The sequence below is a fragment of the Lepeophtheirus salmonis genome, chromosome 12 (assembly GCF_016086655.4).
Source record: "Lepeophtheirus salmonis chromosome 12, UVic_Lsal_1.4, whole genome shotgun sequence".
In the NCBI taxonomy this organism is placed as follows: Eukaryota; Metazoa; Arthropoda; class Copepoda; order Siphonostomatoida; family Caligidae; genus Lepeophtheirus; species Lepeophtheirus salmonis.
Window position 1 is genome coordinate 779,165 of NC_052142.2, and position 18,415 is coordinate 797,579.

General features: G+C 32.0%; 1 protein-coding gene across 16 annotated transcripts in view; it reads right to left on the reverse strand.

Moving 5' to 3' along the window:
- LOC121126852 (uncharacterized) overlaps positions 1-18,415 on the reverse strand; it is a 178,810-nt gene that overhangs the window by 71,011 nt on the left and 89,384 nt on the right. For all 16 annotated transcript variants that reach the window (XR_011783044.1, XR_005867242.2, XR_005867243.2 and 13 more), the window contains 2 exons: positions 8,501-8,573; positions 691-874 (listed from right to left, as the gene is read on the reverse strand). Coding sequence is in view for 8 of the 16 variants with exons in the window: in XM_040722199.2 (XP_040578133.2) it covers positions 691-874; positions 8,501-8,573 (257 nt within the window). In the remaining 8 variants the exon portion in view is untranslated. The remainder of the gene's footprint in view (positions 1-690; positions 875-8,500; positions 8,574-18,415) is intronic.

The window sequence follows — 18,415 nt, forward strand, 5'->3', positions numbered from 1 at the left end:
TTGTCTTATCTGAGAAGAACAAAGTCCTTTTAGAAGGTATCTCTCATTTAATTATTTTTAGCTTCTTCGGCACTTAGAGCTTTGAGTTTGCACTCTTTGCTTAGAAGTTTGAGGGCTTTTAGAAAGTTATCTAGTTGTTGGCCATGTTTTTGTCTTCGTATGACTAACAAATGCTTTGCAAAAATTTAAGTATTCTTCTAAAATAAATTGATGTTAGAGTTGCAATAGTTTGTTCATACGTTGCTACTTCAGATATATACGAAAATACTCTATACCATATCTAGTTGTTCAGGACTTCAAGTTTTATTTCTCCAGTTTTATCACATCTACGCTTTAAAAAAATTTCAAATGTACTTTTCCAATTGTTCAGCACTTGAGGAGCTGGGATCAACACCGAAACGGTTGGGCTTCATGTATTTATCCATTTTAAGAATAAGTCAAATAAATTAATTTACATATTTATGTTTACTTTGTTATAATTGTTATTTCTATTATGAAATTATTATAGATTACAGATAAAGTTAATTAAAGCCAAATGTTGGTTTCAACTATCTCATCTTGAAAACGGACCAATAACTTATATGAACAATAATATCTTTTTAATTTTTCAATTTGCAATTATTTTTGTGTAAGAAAGTATATTTTTTTTTAATTTTCATAGTTATCAGTTTTACTATTTTCATAAATTACCTTCTATTTATTTTCAATAATTCATTTCCTTGGAGTGTATGACAAGTAGAAAAAGTTCTATCTTCATTCAGCATGTAGTGTTTTAAATTTTCACTCATAAATCTACTATTAGATATGTTGGCCATTAATAATCCATACTTATTTATCGGTCGAAATCTTAAATTAAAGTCTTGCTGATCATGCTCTATAAGGAAAAAAATCATTATTTATGGAATTGATCAATTAATATTCATAATTTAAAATTAGAACATAAGTAATTGAATAGAAATTTTAAATACCATGGCCACTCAATGTCACATTTTTTAGGACTAATTATATGTATATAACATTACTAACTGAATCTTTAAATATTATAACTTAATTTGTTTAACGGCAAGAATTATGAGCATCGGAAATTGAGCCAGGATTTTCTGCTTCACATTCATCTCATAGCCAGTTCTTATATTACAAAAGTTATTCAACAGGATCCAATAATCTTAAGTCAATAACTCGTGATGTTATGATGATATTATTTTGAAATAATCTATCCCATGAATGAGCATTACTGTAACCTTCTAATAAAGAAAGATAATATATATTATGGAACAATAAAAATTATCTGCCGGAAATTTTTAATTATGTATATAATTGGCAATCCTTTTTTTCTGTGGAATTGCAATTTTCCACGGTGTAATGTTTATAAACTTATTGGAATAATATATTTTAAATGAAACTAATCACAATAAGGAGTTCGTTAAATGAGCTTAAACAATAATATGTAAGATTTACCAGAGCAGCTAATCATAAAACTAATATATAATATTATGTACTACAAGGTCGAAATGTGCAAAAAAGTTCAACATTTACTCTTTAATATGTAGGTGTTACAAATCAGATAGGTAATTAATATATTATATAAAATTTGTAGTATGATTAAGTATAAGTTATTGTCGTTCAAATATAAATATAATTCCAAGAAATATCAAAATATAGGATCTTGGTTAGAACTACAGTGAAAATAAAAAAATAGCTGATATTTAGGCTTCAAATATATGAAAGCAATATTAAGGAATTAATGTGTAAAAGATATGTTTTTGGAATTGAAATTAAATTATCTAGGATTTAAATATAAATTGGGTGCTTCATCAAAACCATTTTGTAAATTAATCAACAAATATAAAAATAATGTAGTAACCGAATAAGAAGGGAAATGTAAATTATTGAGTGAAGAAGAAAACAAATTATAAGAGTAATGGAATATACCACAGATTTGAGACTTTATCACGATGACGTTTTAAATATTGGAGCCGGAATTGACGACTTAACAAGATCTTTTGTTGATTTCCATTCTACTTGCTTAGAAATATCTATCCTCTCTATGATTATTATAACTTATGATTTTATAGCCATAATAATTTACAGTCAATACAATACCAATGATTTAAGGATATGTTGTATTGGATTAAATGATTTAAATAATGTGCACATATTTCAAGTTCTATTACCAAATATGAATTCTATTTTTGCTTTCACTATTTTATTTTATTCATGTGACTCATATGAGGTATGTTTTCCTTGTTTCTCACCTCGCCATTTTGTCAACTATAAGAGACAAGAAGTGATCCTCTATGGTAACTTTGATTCATATACTCCACTACAACGTCAAAGAAGCACAAGGGTTTTGAATGTGCCACTCTCTTTAGCAAAATGAAGGCATTGCTGTGTTTGTAGAATGAGTTGAAGAGACAGAAACCCAGAAGATAGAGACTTAGGATTTTAATGACATTAAATAGCTCAACATTAAAAATGTTATGTTGTTTTTGGAGTTTTTGGATAATAAATAAGGGCTTACTCCAAGAAATGAATATTTTTTACTTCATGAACGGAAATATGAATTCCTTAAGTCCCACAATTTGGACTAGATGACAAGGGTGGTTAAAACCGATGATACAATGAAAATATATTTTTTATGTTACTTATGAAACGACGTCGTCAATCGTTCTTCGTCAATTGGTATTGTTCTATTCCTTCATCCTTTTTTATAAATTAATAGCAGTAGTACACGGAGCAATTAATATAGAAGATCTTTAATGTTATTCTCCGTTTTTCATGAGCATACTCACACGTAACTACTCAATACTTAATCAATATCAATTTATATGATGTATTTTTGCCTCAAGAATGAAAGAATAATAACAAGACATTTAGTACTTTAGTCTTTAGAGCACTTATTAACAAAAACAACCAAAATTTATTTCAACATACTGGCGTTAATATTTTATTCAAATCTTAACATATACTGTAAATGCATATCAATTATGATATAAATAAGAGCTCAATAACAAAAGCCAAAAGAAACAGTGTTTTCTGTATACATACATACACCTGCATTATTTCATTGATACGACTATATTATTATTTCTTTGACTCAAAATATGTTTATGATAAACATCATGGAGCACAATATATAGTACACTCGGTCACTCATTTTCATATATTCAGACAGACGAACTTTGCTTTATTAATATAGATTATAAGCTCGCTGAAACTATACTAAATGAAAAGAAGCTTTCCCACATACATTTCGATTAAATTTTTTTGCTAAATGGAGCACCGCTGAAACAAACTTTTCTATAAAGAAAAATTGCCATTACTTATATTTAAATGACGCAAGTCGTGCAAAATATGACCTTGTGTTAATCTGGACAATTTCAAGAATAATTAGGAGGTGGGTAGCTTGGTTGTCATGACGTTTTATTAGATCAGTCTCGAGTTCATATCAGAAGATGGGAATTAACAACTATGACATTCAATTTAAATCTAAGAAATTACTAGAATATTGATCTTCAGTTCTACTATGAGTATAACATGGACTTACACTTATAAGTCCTAACAAATGAAATCTCTTACGTTCCATCTTTCATGATCGTACGCACTTGTGATTACTTTAAACTTAGATATTATCTCTCCAAGAATAAAACAATAATGATTACAGCTTTGCAAAACAAATTTCTAACATACCACAAGAAAATACGTCTTTCTAGTGAAGAAGAGACATGGTGATAGACCGGATTACACGGGAAATAAGGATTTAATCAATATTCATTAATTAATAACTCAATTTAATAATTACCGTCATCTCATTCTCCTATGGCAAAAGCAGAATTGAATTGGAAATTGTGTTGTCCCTTTGATGAGGCACCAACATGAATCATATTGATGACGGGCTTCCTGACAGTTATTTGAAGGAATACCCTGTCCAGCTCAAAGTTTAAAAATCAAATTCAGATGAATTTATAGTATGAATGATGGAGAACTGAACTACTGCCTACATATGATAAAAGTTGTAATAAGTTTATAATATTGTGGATATGTTCATAATATAACATTATATCGACAAAGATTATCATTTCCTTTTTCCTGCCCAGCAATAGTGACGTCATAGACAATAAGTGGTTGCGTGTTTTTAAAAAATCTGCTTGTCTTGCACAGCAGTTGATACAATACATCAGATTGAAAATTCTAGCAAGCCTGATTACATGATGGTTTAACCTTTTTATTTCTATTAATCTTGGGGTAAATATAATTCTTTGAGAAGTTTAATTTTGATTTTATTATAAGGATCCTTCTCTTCTTGGATCAAGTACAAATGACTTCAATGTTTTTAGATTGTCGTGGTACAATACCTCACCGGCATTGGTGAATTTTGAAAGCTGAGATGTGATTTTGTGTCCAGCGAAGAGAGCCTATAGGTGCCTGAACCCATATTTTTACGAGTCTCAATGTAAAAGGGAGTGATCTTGAAGGAGACTGCGTTTGTATTATCAGATACTATTTTCATGTTCGGGGCACCAGTTGAAGGGAGATACATAGTAAAAATATAATTAAATCTTATACATTATGGTGTATTTCAAAAACCCTAACAATAACTATCGGCATATTCGGAAAAGGAAATATATACAACTTTTTATTGTCTGAGGGCGCTCAAGTGCACTTTATTTGTTGCTATACCACTTATATATAGGAAACTTCTTGCCACAATAACATCAGGCAAAAGAGCCTTAAGAAAATGTCACCTGAAAGCAAGGCTTTCAAGCTCCAGTCAAGAAAGATTGTAAAACTTCAATCAAATCAACATAAACTTACAGACAAGGGTTTTCATTCTAATAATTACTGTACAGCTTCATACCATTTTTAACCTAGAATCCATATTTATTGTAATACTATCATTCTTGACCTTGGGTTACAATAAAATGTATTCTTATTTATGAACACAAAAAATTGTTTACTATAACTTTTTTCATATTGCATATGGTGAAAAATTAGAAATTGAATTAATATATTGGTATTGTTGACTTTTCTATCAACAATACTGAGGACCCTACGTTTTTTAGTCAACTAAGTGACCATATGGTTTGTAAATTCCCTCAAAAGAATTTTATCTACGTATTGCCGAGAGACACCTTTGCTATTCTTGGTGGAAGGATAGACACCTCTAAAGTGCGCCGCTGAGATAAGATTCTGGAACTTACATATCACCTTTGACGCCACCCGTAGTCCCTCGTCTGTTCCTTCAAAGGCGTATGTAAGCTCGTCTGGATCAGGAGTTCTTCCTATTTTTTCTCCTACATCTTTTCCAACGTTCTCTGTTATGCCCGGCAAAGTCCCACAGTCCCGGAATATGTGAGAGATTCTATTCACTTGATTAAAATCCACACAGTTCGCCTGAGCGTCATTAAAATGTTTCCCAGTAAAGAATACCATTGATAATATCCGATATTTCAGGTACATTTCCGTAGTATTGAGGATTGAATCCCAAATTGTCGTGAGATATTGATTTAATTTTTACATAAGACTATTGCCCTAACAAACTTATTTCTGAAATCATCCTTTGACAAGTTGATCTCTATTCAATCTCAAGATTTCTATTGGGGATGTTATATGGACTCCCCTTCCTTGTAATGGGCTTGAGTGTGTATTCTCCAAGTTGATTTTGAACCATAATTATGATGGGGTGAGTAGTCTCAGTTTTTAACCACATCGTCTATCGTTCTCAAACTATAAGATGTCTACACATTTTCATGTATTTTTATTCGGAGAAGTTCACTCTCATAGAGCAAGGCCGCTCTTCTTACCTCGAGCCAGTACATCTTCCTCGTCTCTTTGGGTATGCATTGAATCTCTCTCTATAGTGAGCATTTAATTTATTTCCCCCAAGTGCATTATTCCTTGCCATGGAAATATAAGCAAGGTACCCCTTTTTTGTCATGATAACAACAAGATACTTAATTGTGCATACTCATCACTTATTGCTTTAATTAAACATGACAAAATATTATTCCCTTTACGATTGTGTTTTTTCTCTTCCTTTTCAGTGCGTAAAAACACACGTTGGTCACGGATGGATTGCAACATGTTCTCAGCAACTAGCCATACACTTTTCACTCATTGTTTGATCATTAAATACAAATATGGTAGTACCAGTACTTCCACTTTCCTCCAAATAGCCTTTCATTTTTATTCGAGACGCACAGTTTAATGTTCGCTACTTCAACCGGATTTTTGTTAAATAATAAAAGATCTATATTTTTACTCAGTTAAAATAATGAGTGCTGATAAAAAGCTCAAGATTGAAGACGAAAGTCGTGTTTTCGATAAGGAATGGACTGTTAAATACTATTTTTCGAATGTTGGGAATAAAGTAGTTTGCTTGTTGTGCCATGAGTCCGTGATTGTTTTGAAGGAATACAATTTAAAAAGTCACAACCAAACCAAGCACGCAAATTTTGTACAAAATTTCACGAGTGAAGAAAGGAAACGGAAATCCCATGAGCTAGTGAACAAGCTGAATCAACAAAAGAGTGTTTTCACACAAAAATCGACCATACAATATGCTGCAACCACAGCCAGTTTTATGGTTTCTTTCAAACTTGCACAAAGGAACAAGCCGTTTTCAGACAGTGAGTTTATCAACGAATACATTTCTGACTTAGTTAATATAATGTGTCCAGAACAAAAAACCAAAATGGATAGCATTGCCTTATCGAGCATAACTGCGGTTAGATCTTTTGAAAAAATAAGTGACGATCTCGTGAGCCAACTGAAAGATACAAGCAATTAGTTTTTGCAGTGTTCGCTTGCATTGGATAAAACAAGACACTAGACACTGCACAGTTGTTACTATTTATAAGGGGAATTGAGGCTAATTTTCAACTTACTGAATAGCTACTTAGTGTTAGTTCCTAAAAGATAAAACAACTAGTAAGGACTTGTTTTGTGCTGTTGAAAACTATATTGTAACAACTGGGATTGAGAGGAATAAAATGGCATGTGTAACAAATTATGGAGCTAGTGCTTTAACAGGGAAAAATGTAGGGCTACTGAAGTAGATGAATGACAAGATCAAAACAGAACATCCTGGCCGTGCCCTTATACCACTTCACTGCGTTATCCATAAAAAAGTATGTGTAAAAGTGCACTGAACATTAAGCACGTTACTGATTCAATCGTTAATGTTGTCAATCTTATCCACAGTGCAGTTCTGGGAATTGCTGGCAAATTTAGAAACTAAACATTCGGATGTCCTCTACCACAACCATATCTGCTGGCTGAGCCTGGGCAAGGTATTGAGAAGAGTGTGGAAGCTAAGAGAAGAAATTAGATGTATGAACCAAGTAAAAATATAGATCTTTTATTATTTAACAAAAATCTGGTGGAATTAGCAAACATTAAACTGTGCGTCGCAAATAAATATAAAAATCTATTTGGAGGAAAGTGGAAGTACTGGTAGGCTACCGTATTTGTATTTAATGATCAAACAAGTTTAAGCTTGCCATTGATATCATAGAAAAGTTGAACGAATTGAATTTAAAACTTCTGGGCAATGGTTTATCTGCATACAATATGTACGTTTACGCTCAATCATTCCAAATGAAGCTGTCATTGTTCATCAGACCACCTTGTAGCAACAGGTTTTGCCACTTTTCTCTGATGAAAGAAGCAAACATTTCTGGTAAACTTGCAGCAAAGTATCAAGTTGAGTTGGATACTTTGGCTATCAAATTTGGCAGAGGGTTCCAAGACTATAAGAACATGGAACCGCAGTTTAATATGCTCAGCTCTCCATTAAGTAAAGATCTTGATTCAGCTCCTGAGGGTTTACAGCTAGAACTGCTGGACTTGCAAACAAATAACAACTAGAAAGAGACGTTTAAGTTAGATTCACTGCCTCACTTTTACAAGTCATTGTCAGAAGATTTGTTTCCAAAATTTAAAAAAACTTTACTGCTAAGTTTTTGACATAGTTTGGATCCACATACGTTTGCGAACAAGCATTTTCTTGTTTAAAGCTAAACAAGTCGAAGAACAAGTTTTTCCTGACAGACCCCAACTTGCAAAATAATATGATTATATCTACCAGCAAAGTTGCTTCCAATTTGCAGAAGATTGTAAAAAACTCTGAACAGTTGCTGAAGTCTCATTAGCTTTAGTAATTGATAATTGTTCTTATAATGCATAGCATTAAACGTACCTGAGTGTGAAAGAAAAAAATGGTATTTAATATGAATATGTGTTTATTTACAAAAAGTTTACCCACCCCTGGGATAAATCATACTATAAAAAATTTATTCCTAATGAATGGTTGATATTTGTAATTTAAATATTGACTCATATTATTCCCTTATGAATGTAAGTCTCTATGACACGGGGCATTTAATTATGCTATGATGGGATTTCATCTAATGAATAAATTGTCATCGCATTTAGAAGGAACGAAAGTTACAAAGTTTCTAAGTCATAAAAAAAACATAATACAAATCTAAAAACTTACCTCTGAATTTTTGAATCCTAGCTCCTCTCAGATACTTGGTTATATCAGAAGGTAATTTGCTGGAATCAGATTTCTTAAAAGAAAAAATATACTTTGAATCATAAATCCAAGAAAAAAAGTTGAATTCTTAAAATATATCAAAACTTATTTTAAAAAAGTGCTCTTTATTATTTGTTTCGTTTTTTATCTAAATGTTTTGTCATCTTGGATGAAAAATAATAAAAGTATTGTATGACTTAAATATTGAGTAAAAATTTAAGCAATCTGATAATTCTTCATCTTTTATTATTGCTTTATTTGTTTTAATACTTTTATTAAAATAGCAAGTAATATATAAGAATTACCTGAAAAAAATCGGTGAAGTTGCATTTGAATAAATATAATTAATTATTATAGTTTAAAGTTCCTTTACTAGATAAAGGCATACAAGCATAAATATTAATATATCAAATTTAAAAACAATAAGCCTCACAATAGCCCAAGAACAAATTATCCACAAAATATAAACTGGAAATAATACTTTATAGAATGCTATTATTCATGGGTCCCAGACAAGACGACGTTAGGAATGGATGTGTTTTCCTGTGGAATGGGAGTCAGGAGGATACTTTTCCTACGAGCTCCACTTTTACAAAAGATAATTGCAAGACTCTGAGAGCAGAGATCTTTCCCAGCTATAGTTATAACTCCATGCAAGAAGGGGATCGTTGGTTACCCGAAATTCAGGAGGTAGCTGCTCATTCAATGTATCTAGGTTCAGTAGGGCAGATTTTATGTGGGTCAGAGAGTATATGCCCCCTTAAATAAACTTAAGGACCTTGACGAAAAAATTGGCAAATACAGCTATTTTGAGACATCAGGTAGAGAAAGGATTGATTCGTAACAACCACAATATTACCAGAGTCATGAAGGGTCTATTCAACTGGAAACCTCCGTTGTCTATATATAAAGCTAAATAGGATGTCAGAGTGTTAATATAGTTTTTAGAGCAACAGGGACTCCTGTTTGAACTTTCTTTGCCAGGACTAGTAAAGAAAACACTATCGTTAGTAGTTCTGGCAACACTTTGATCAGTGAGTTGAATAAAAATAAAGGGGTTGGAGGTTAAAGAAAATGGGGATTGATCTATTTTCATCCCGTTCATGGGTTTAGAAAATAATTTTACTTGAAAACATTTGAGAGGGGGTATTACCCTGGCTCATTTTATTAAGGCGGAGTTAGATCTGGTGCAGCATGTACTTGCCTTGAACAGTAAAGGGATATAACTCAGAAAAGGTCACTTCACTTTTTTCCGACTATGGTAGGGCCAGTAAAGGGAGCAGCAACCCTAACGCTGAGTAGAGTGCTCAAAGACACTCATAAGAAAAGCAGGGATGAACACAGAAGTGCTTTTACCCCATAGTACAAGGTGAACCGTCGTAGAGTTTAGGCGAAATTGAGGCGCTTCTTAAAGGAAATAATTGAGTCTGGATTCTATTCAATGTACTCATGTGCTTTTAAAAGATTTTATGATTTATCTTTACTATCTTCAGGAAAGAGTAAATATTTTGATGTAGATTTGTTCGTTTCGAAAATAATTACTAGTTTTTTTTTTTTTTTTTCCAGTTTACACATTTGTTTATACATATATATATTTAGTTTATTTTGGTTATTTATATTGGAAAAAGAATTGTATATCTACGGAGCGATATGAATTTTAAGAAATTAAATAAGTTTATTTCCATTAATTTCAAATTTAACTAGCGAGTAGATATACCATTGGGGCCCACCCCCTTTCCTGTAATGGGTAATGATCGGGATCATCAACTGGATGAGTAAGGGTGCGTGGTTATTAAGGAGCAGGTATTCCTTTGTTATATTTTTTACGTATTTTTTAGGTGTTCTCGAAACTACTCCGGCTAAGGAAGGAAAATTACATCTCCACAACAAATCCTCCAGGTTACTCACTGTCTTTTATGAAAACGCACAAAAATAATAGTCTTAAATTGGCATAGCAGCTTTTGATGTTTGAGCTATAATAATAGGAATTTAGTTATTGCTTAAATATGAATGTTGAAGTGCAGATGAAATATTGAGTAATTCAGGGTGATTTGCATGAATCTTAACTACAAAGAAATTTTTATATATGCATCCACGTCGATCCATCCTTCCCTTCCCAAGTGATCATATTTTTGCCACTTCGATATCCAATCCACACGACTTCTGCTCCTCTCTTCGACTACATTTTCTGTTCAAGAGATCTCGCCTATTTCTACCTCACTCAGTGAATCCCATCTCCTTTAATGGAAGGATTGTACTGATACCCCCTCACATGAAGGTCTTGGATAATAACTTCTGAGCTCGTCAATCATCGTCTCTTTGTTCATTTGTAAATTGCTCTACATCTTCTATGGAATCGTCTTATACTTCTATTCTAAAGTTTTTCAGGCTGGTGCTCCCTTAGTTTCCATATAAACTTCTCGTCCCCCCTTACCATATATACATAGTAAGTTTTTCTTCTTAACTGAAAACAACAGAATTGTGAATTAAACACAAAATATATTAACTATTTCACAATTCCTGGTAATGAGTTGGGTATACTTGCTGTTTACATATTAGTTTCTCTACATCAGGTTGAAACTCACGAAGAAGAAGTCATTCTAAGTTTGTTCCTTTACTTGGAGAGAAGCAAGGCAACTATACTGAAGGCCCGTTCTACCAAATATGATGTTGGAAAAACAACAAAATATTGATTCACCTTGTTCGATTTCATTCAATAGATTTTTATGTAACCAAAAACCCTTATATGATATCTTGAACTTAGCTCAATGTAATTTCGATTGATATTAATTCTTACTCTATCTCACTGGTTTCCTCATAACTGATTTCTAGGAATGGATTGGTCTGGTACTTTTAGCTCTAAAAGATCCTGATATACTTCACTCATGTCTCTTTGCAACTCTTCCAGGTAATCACAAAAATTCTACAACTGTATGAAACAAAGATTGGAAACGTTTGTCGCAGTTTCCCTTTGAGAGACATATAACTTCTGAGTGCATTAATAAACGTTTCAAACTTTTCACCATCATCAATGCAAAGCTGTCAAAACATCTGGAATTGAGGGAATGTGCCTTAATCTAATATACTGCTATGATAAAAGTATTATTATAGATTTGTGAAGTCGACCACTTTAAATTTCGCTATTCATTTATGAAACAATTGCTTTCTTTCAAACCTAACATTATATGCCTATAAGGCGTTAAATCAAGGATATTTTCTTTGTGTAATTCTTTATGACACTCGTATCTACCTCCTGCGCTTTTTATCTGTGTGGTTTTGTGCCATCAAAAGGTGTATTAATATGTATATTAAGAAAAATTGAGAATCATTTATTTCTAAAAGAGTACATATGTCCAGGGGAGTGATAAAAAATTTTAATATGGACTTTGAGCTTTGATTTTTTTCTATTTAACACTTATGGTCCCAATCATAAGTAATAGCAGTTTTTTAAGCAATTATCAAGGACCAAGGAAAAGTCCCAATCCCGCTTTTGTTATTTGGAGATCTCAACGTCGATATTGGTGTATCCTTAAAAGTTAAGCTTAAAACTAGATTTAATAGACATTGTAAGTGCTCAGAACTTTAAAAGTCCTTATTCATGGAGATGGGGAGACCAGTCTTCTTGTATGCCCAATAGTATTATCCCAGATTAGGAATACATTTTACCATACTGCTCCAGCCTCAGATCATAGAATTATTGATTTTGAAATACGTAGTGTAACATGGTATAAAGGTTAGAAAGTGCCAAATTGGATATTGGAGAAATATGAATATAAATATCTTCTTTGTTATAGACTCAGCAGTAATTATCATTGTTCTTTCTTGTGTCCAAGACCAGCAGATATTCCGAAGTTTTTCATAATTCAAACGAGTAAGAAAATTGTTAAGTAGTGTAAGCAAAAGTCACAGGAGTTTCAAGAAACCTTAAAGGAAATTTTGTCGAAAGTTCGATATTTTGGAGAGGGTTCTCTTGGCAACGATTCTTCCAAAAAATTATAAAAAGTTCTAATTGATCTTTCATCAATAGAATAAATTGATATTTAAATTTTTTATTGTTCTAATGTAAGGTTTTGAAGTATTACCTGTTATTTGACAGTTTCTTTTAACCACAAGTCCTGGTTGTATTTGAAGTTTTAATTACAAATTTAAGTTCCCAGTTCTTTTAGTTTTAGAGGAAATTAAATTTTTTAACAAGGAAGATACAAACAGTGTTTGAACACCTATACCTTCATAAATTATTCTTTTTATATAGAATAAATAAACTTTTAAAATAGTAATTGTAACCTAAGAACCATAAGGCCCCTTTTAAAGTAAACACAATCTCTAATATGTCATATCTTCCTGCTCCTAATATGTCATATCGTCCTGCTCCTAATATGTAAAAGATTTTTACAGCACTGAAAATTATTTTAAATTGGTATAGTAATCAATACTATAAAACTGAGTTCACTGAATTGCTTAAGCATGGATAATTCCTCCCTTTTTATTGTTATTATTGCACTTTATTTAAGATTTTTTTTAAATTTTAAAGTTACAACATAAGAATAATAGTAGTAATAAAAATGTAGGAAATAGTTATTCTAAATGTGTTCGTAAGAACTTCAATGGACCCATCTTTAGATGGGCACTAATCGCTATAAGTAGAAAAAAATAATTCTTTATGGGAGGAATTAAAATTGTTTAATCAATTATTATTGGATTGGAACTCAGTATTCATAATTAATGTAGAAGAATGCCTAAAAGATAGAACTACTGAAAATCAGGAAGGTGCCTTAGAAAAGTTTAAGAAACAAAAAAACCAAAAAAAAAAAAACCACCCCAAAATCACACAAACATAAGTGATTATATGTTGACATTACGACCTAGAGCTAGGTCTGTTTCAAAGAGATCATCCCTGATACAGGATTATCATGCGATAGTAAAGAAACGCCCCATAAAGTGCAAAAGAGCTGGAGTTACTGTGATTGTTATTCAAGTTTTAATCTATTTGACTATGATACAGAATGTGAAAAAAAATATTTTAATTCATATGACTATGGGATATTATTCCTGCAGATTATATTCAGATAGTTTTGAGATAAATATGAGTAGGAGAAGATTAGTTTTATGGAACCACCTAGCAGACATGGCCGTTTGGTCCATAGTCCTGTTATGACAATTTTTAACGTCAATGTTCCGCAGGATCGAGCGTATTTATGTCTTTGAAATGTTTTAAGGCAATTAATTTAGTTGACTATTGTAATGGAGATATGGTGACAATAACATTGAAGTTGAAGTAACAGTGGATTGTTGTGGTATCATATTACGCGGATATAATGTTGGAATGTACCTTTCTATTGTTTGAAAAATTGATACAAGAACATAAAAAAAGGGCACACCTATTTTGATAGGTATGGATACTAATGCACATATCACTTTCTGGGGTGGTGAAACTAAAAATAAGAGAGGTGAATAAATAGAAGAGATGTGTGGAGCACTTAAATTGAGCATATGTATCGTGGGGTGAGAGCAAACATTTGTAGGAGGAAATGGCTGCTCAATTATAAATGTATCCTTTATCAACGACTACATGCTTCCCAATGTCTCTTTGTGGGGTGTTTTCGAAAAACAATCAATGTCTCACCATAAATATTTAATATTTAAACTTGAAATTGAAACAGAGTCCATATTATGCAAGAATCTAAGGGCAATCAAAGGGCAAGAGTATAATAAGATGTCTCTTCCACTGAAAAAGGTTGCTACAACTGAATTGGAAAACAATATGAAGGTAATATAACTTCTAGCTACCGAAATAACAAGTTCACTCGTCGAAGCTCACAATGTAATGGTACAACTGTGTCCAAAAAAATATGAACGAGTTACACCATTGTGGACAGAAGAACTGACAAGATTGAGAAAGGAAACTAAGAGAGCTGAGCGAAGAGTGTGAAAACCCCAATGGAGTAACGATATAGTTGACTATTATAAATGTAAAAGAGAATATAAAGGGGGGTAATTGAACTGGAGAGACTAAGACATTGGAGGGAGAGATACACGGAGTTTGATTCTAACACAGCAATATCAACTGCAATATAGGGACAAAATGGTCATAATAGACCCGGTATGGGGATGTTAAGTAATAGAGATGAGGGAATTTTCTGCAATGGATGCTTAAATGATTTATTAAGAGGGCATTTTGGTAACTCAAATATAAATGGGTCAGATGAAACATATGAAGTCCGAATTTATTGCTTGAAAACGTTAACGCAAAATGGACGAAAGATATAACTGTTCCTCTGATTCGGGATGTTTTTAAATCGTTTAAAAGTTTTAAAAAGGCTGGACCAGATGGATTTATCCCTTTAGTTTCCCAAAATTTAGATGATGAGTATTATGAGAAAATTGCTTTGTTGTTTAAATTATCAAGTAGATTCTCGTATGTGCCAAAAATCAGGAGTAATGCTCAGGTAATTTTTTTAACAAGGCCTGATAATATTCAATAAAGTATCTCAAAAGCCTATAGACCAATCACACTAACTAATACAATTTTAAAAGAAATTGAGAGAGCAATTTCTGGGCATATTGAGTCCCTCAAGTTGAACGTTTCTAGGATAAATCAATTAGGATTTCGAAAAGGAAAGTCCACAGATTAGGCAATAGGAAAAGTGGTAAATAAGGCTATAAGCGCGGTACTTTGTAAAAAGATGCCATAATAGTGCTTTTTGACATAGAAAGAGGTTTTGATAATCTTCTATGTCAAGCTATAGATGAAACTTTTGTTAAGTTTGGCATTGATGATTGTACAAACAAATGGTATAAAAACAGAGGGGTTGTATGCTCTCAACAAGGATGTAAAGTCTCATTTACTCCAACAAAAGGATGTCCGCAAGGAGGAATTTTATCCCAATCTGTGTGTAACTGTGCTATTCAAGATATAATTCTACCCAAGCCTGGATCAATATTGACAGTTGGATTTGCAGATGATATAGCTGTGATAATGACTGGAATGGATATGTAAACTATGGGCTCTATCATACAAAAACGGGTGATTGAAATGAGCAGATCTGTGGAAGAAATTGGTCTGATGTTCAGTGAAAATAAAACGAATGCAATTTTATGTACTTGGTCTCACAAAGTGAATACATCGATATTACAAAAGAACGGAATAACTATAGAATGGGTAAGGGTGATAATTTTAGTAAGAATAGAAAAGTGTGCGAGGAGAAGAGAAGAAATACTTATGGCATCATTGATTAAATAATATACATCTTCTTCTATCAATCAAGAATGTTATCATTCCCGCCTTTATTATTCAATATTAATGTAATATTAAATGGTGACAGTCAATAGAGAACTGAATAAAATGCCTTAAATAACGTCGCCTTCTGTCTGGATTTCTGAAAATGGAGGCCCAGGAATTTGGAAAATACTTACCGGATGAGAAACAGATGGTTTGTCGATATAAATGTGTTTAGTCCCGTGTCTAGAATTACACGCCACTCATTATACTAATCTCATATCAAGAGCATGGATATTCATCTAAAAAATCAAGTTAACGATGAGTACATCAAGTCAGACTTTAACTCTGATCTCACAAATATACTTATTTCATGTAAAATAAGCTTATCCATTGTTAATCATCTACGTTCAAAAAAATGTATGGAGAAATACATGGGTAAACCTATCCCTTCCCGAGGAACCATCATTAAATTAATGGAGGATGTTGGTACTGATGTCATTTGTAGAAATACATATAAAAATATATAAAAATGTTTTGAGTCATCCACACCAAAGGACGATCAAGTTACCAGTAAAAAGTATAAAATATTTACTAATTTCGAAATGGAACTCTGAATTTTGTACTATATCACAGTAAGTATTCAATTTTTTTTTAAATCTAACCCTAAAATATGATTCTATTTTAGCTAAACATATCAAGAATTATGATACACAACTCATTAAATGGCAAAAACAACTGCTTAAATGGTCACAACAACGGGGGAAGTAGCTTTGGATGGTTTGCAACTAGTTTGTCCGAGACTAGTTTCTTCACTTAAAGACTTGAGTATGATAATTAGGTTTTCCAATATTACAGTCAATAAATATTACTTTTTTATCACTTAAGGATTAGGTATGGTTGATAAGCTCCAAGAAATGGTGTTCAAAAAACTCATAAAAGGCAAAAACAACTGCTTAAATGGTCACAACAAAATTGGGTGTAGCATTATAATTAGCAATTGTGTATATCCTTCATGATAATAATATGTTGTTATATAAGCATAAATAAGGGGGGAAAATATCTTTTTTGATGCTCTTAATAAGGAGTCATATCGCTGGACATTACTACATAATTAGCTTTTGCTCTAAATATTTCAGATGGATTGAATTATAACATTTTTTTATATTTATTGTCTAATTTTATGATTTTGACATTTACTTTATTATTAATAATTAGCTAGATCTCATCGGTAGAGATATATATATCCTGTGCACAATTGTATATAGCAACTTCCACATGAAGAAGAGGGGTGATTATCTTTTTGATTAAACTCCACGTCTCGCTTGTGTCTTGCAATCTAAAGTTATGACATATTTAACTGAATTCATGTCAGAACAAGAAAATATTATTTGGATCAATCTATTATTTCAATATTCTGTATATATAATTTATTGTTATTATTAGTTATATGATTCCAATTGTTTAATTTTGTATATTTAACATAAATGTATGATGGCATATTTTTTATTATGTAGATTGTATTTAATTTAAGCCTTTTTTTTTAAACTAGGAACTTCAAATATATTTCGAAATACTCTACTTTGTCGTTTCATTAGCTATTATTCTGAGAATAAGGTTCATAATGAATTACAAATTCATGGTGTGTGACGTTATAAAATCTATTGTAACGGATAAAAAAAACGTCTAAGTCAATTATACTTAGTATATCTTCATTAAACATTTTGCTAATAAACTCTTTCGTTATACCCTCAAAAATCATAATAAAGCAGCAGATGATAATCACATCAATATTTTAAACAATGATACCATATGTATTCCCCCCCCCTTCTCCTTGCACGCGTTTTTCTCTACAATATTATCAACTTTAAGAATGGGTAAGCCAGTACAAGTATCTTGGTTTAGTTATCGATAGAAGATTGAATTGGAAAGTGCATTTGGATAACATTATCAAAAAGACTAAAACGGCTTTATTATCTGCCCGTAAAATGATTGGGACATAGTGGGGTTTAAACCCACTATATGCTAAATGGATACATATGGCCTATGTCGAATTGATTTTGACTTACTGAGCAGGAATATGGGCACCGCGTATAATCACGAAGGAGTTCCAGATTGAGAGGTTGAGAAGAGTAAATAGATTAGCATGCCTACTGTTTTGTAGTGTGATGAGATCTACACCAACTAGAACTATAGAAATCTTGCTCAATGTTGAACCTTTACGCTTCAGCATAAAATAAGGAGTACTAACAACTTGTAGGAGAATAGAGGAAGACATTAGTATAACCTGAATCCCTACAAATGAAACTAAAGGAGGGGCTTGGCTGGTCCAAGTAGAGTTGAAATCAATTTTAAATACCTTTAAGGCACCAATAAAGGTTACTGAGAAAAAAATTTCCCATAATATTTCAATTGAAATAGAAAAGCAAAGAGGAACAATTAGTTCAAAATTTCTCAACGTTTATACAGATGGTTCAAAAATCGATGACAAAGTTGGATATGGCTGGTGTATAAGTTATGAAGATACCTGTATCATGGAAGGCTGTGGCAACTTAAAATGGTAAAATACTGTTTTTCAACCCGAACTGGAGGGTATTTTAAATTCATTACTTGCTCTCAATAGTATGGAAAAGTTCGTTCAAATGCCGATCAAAATTTTC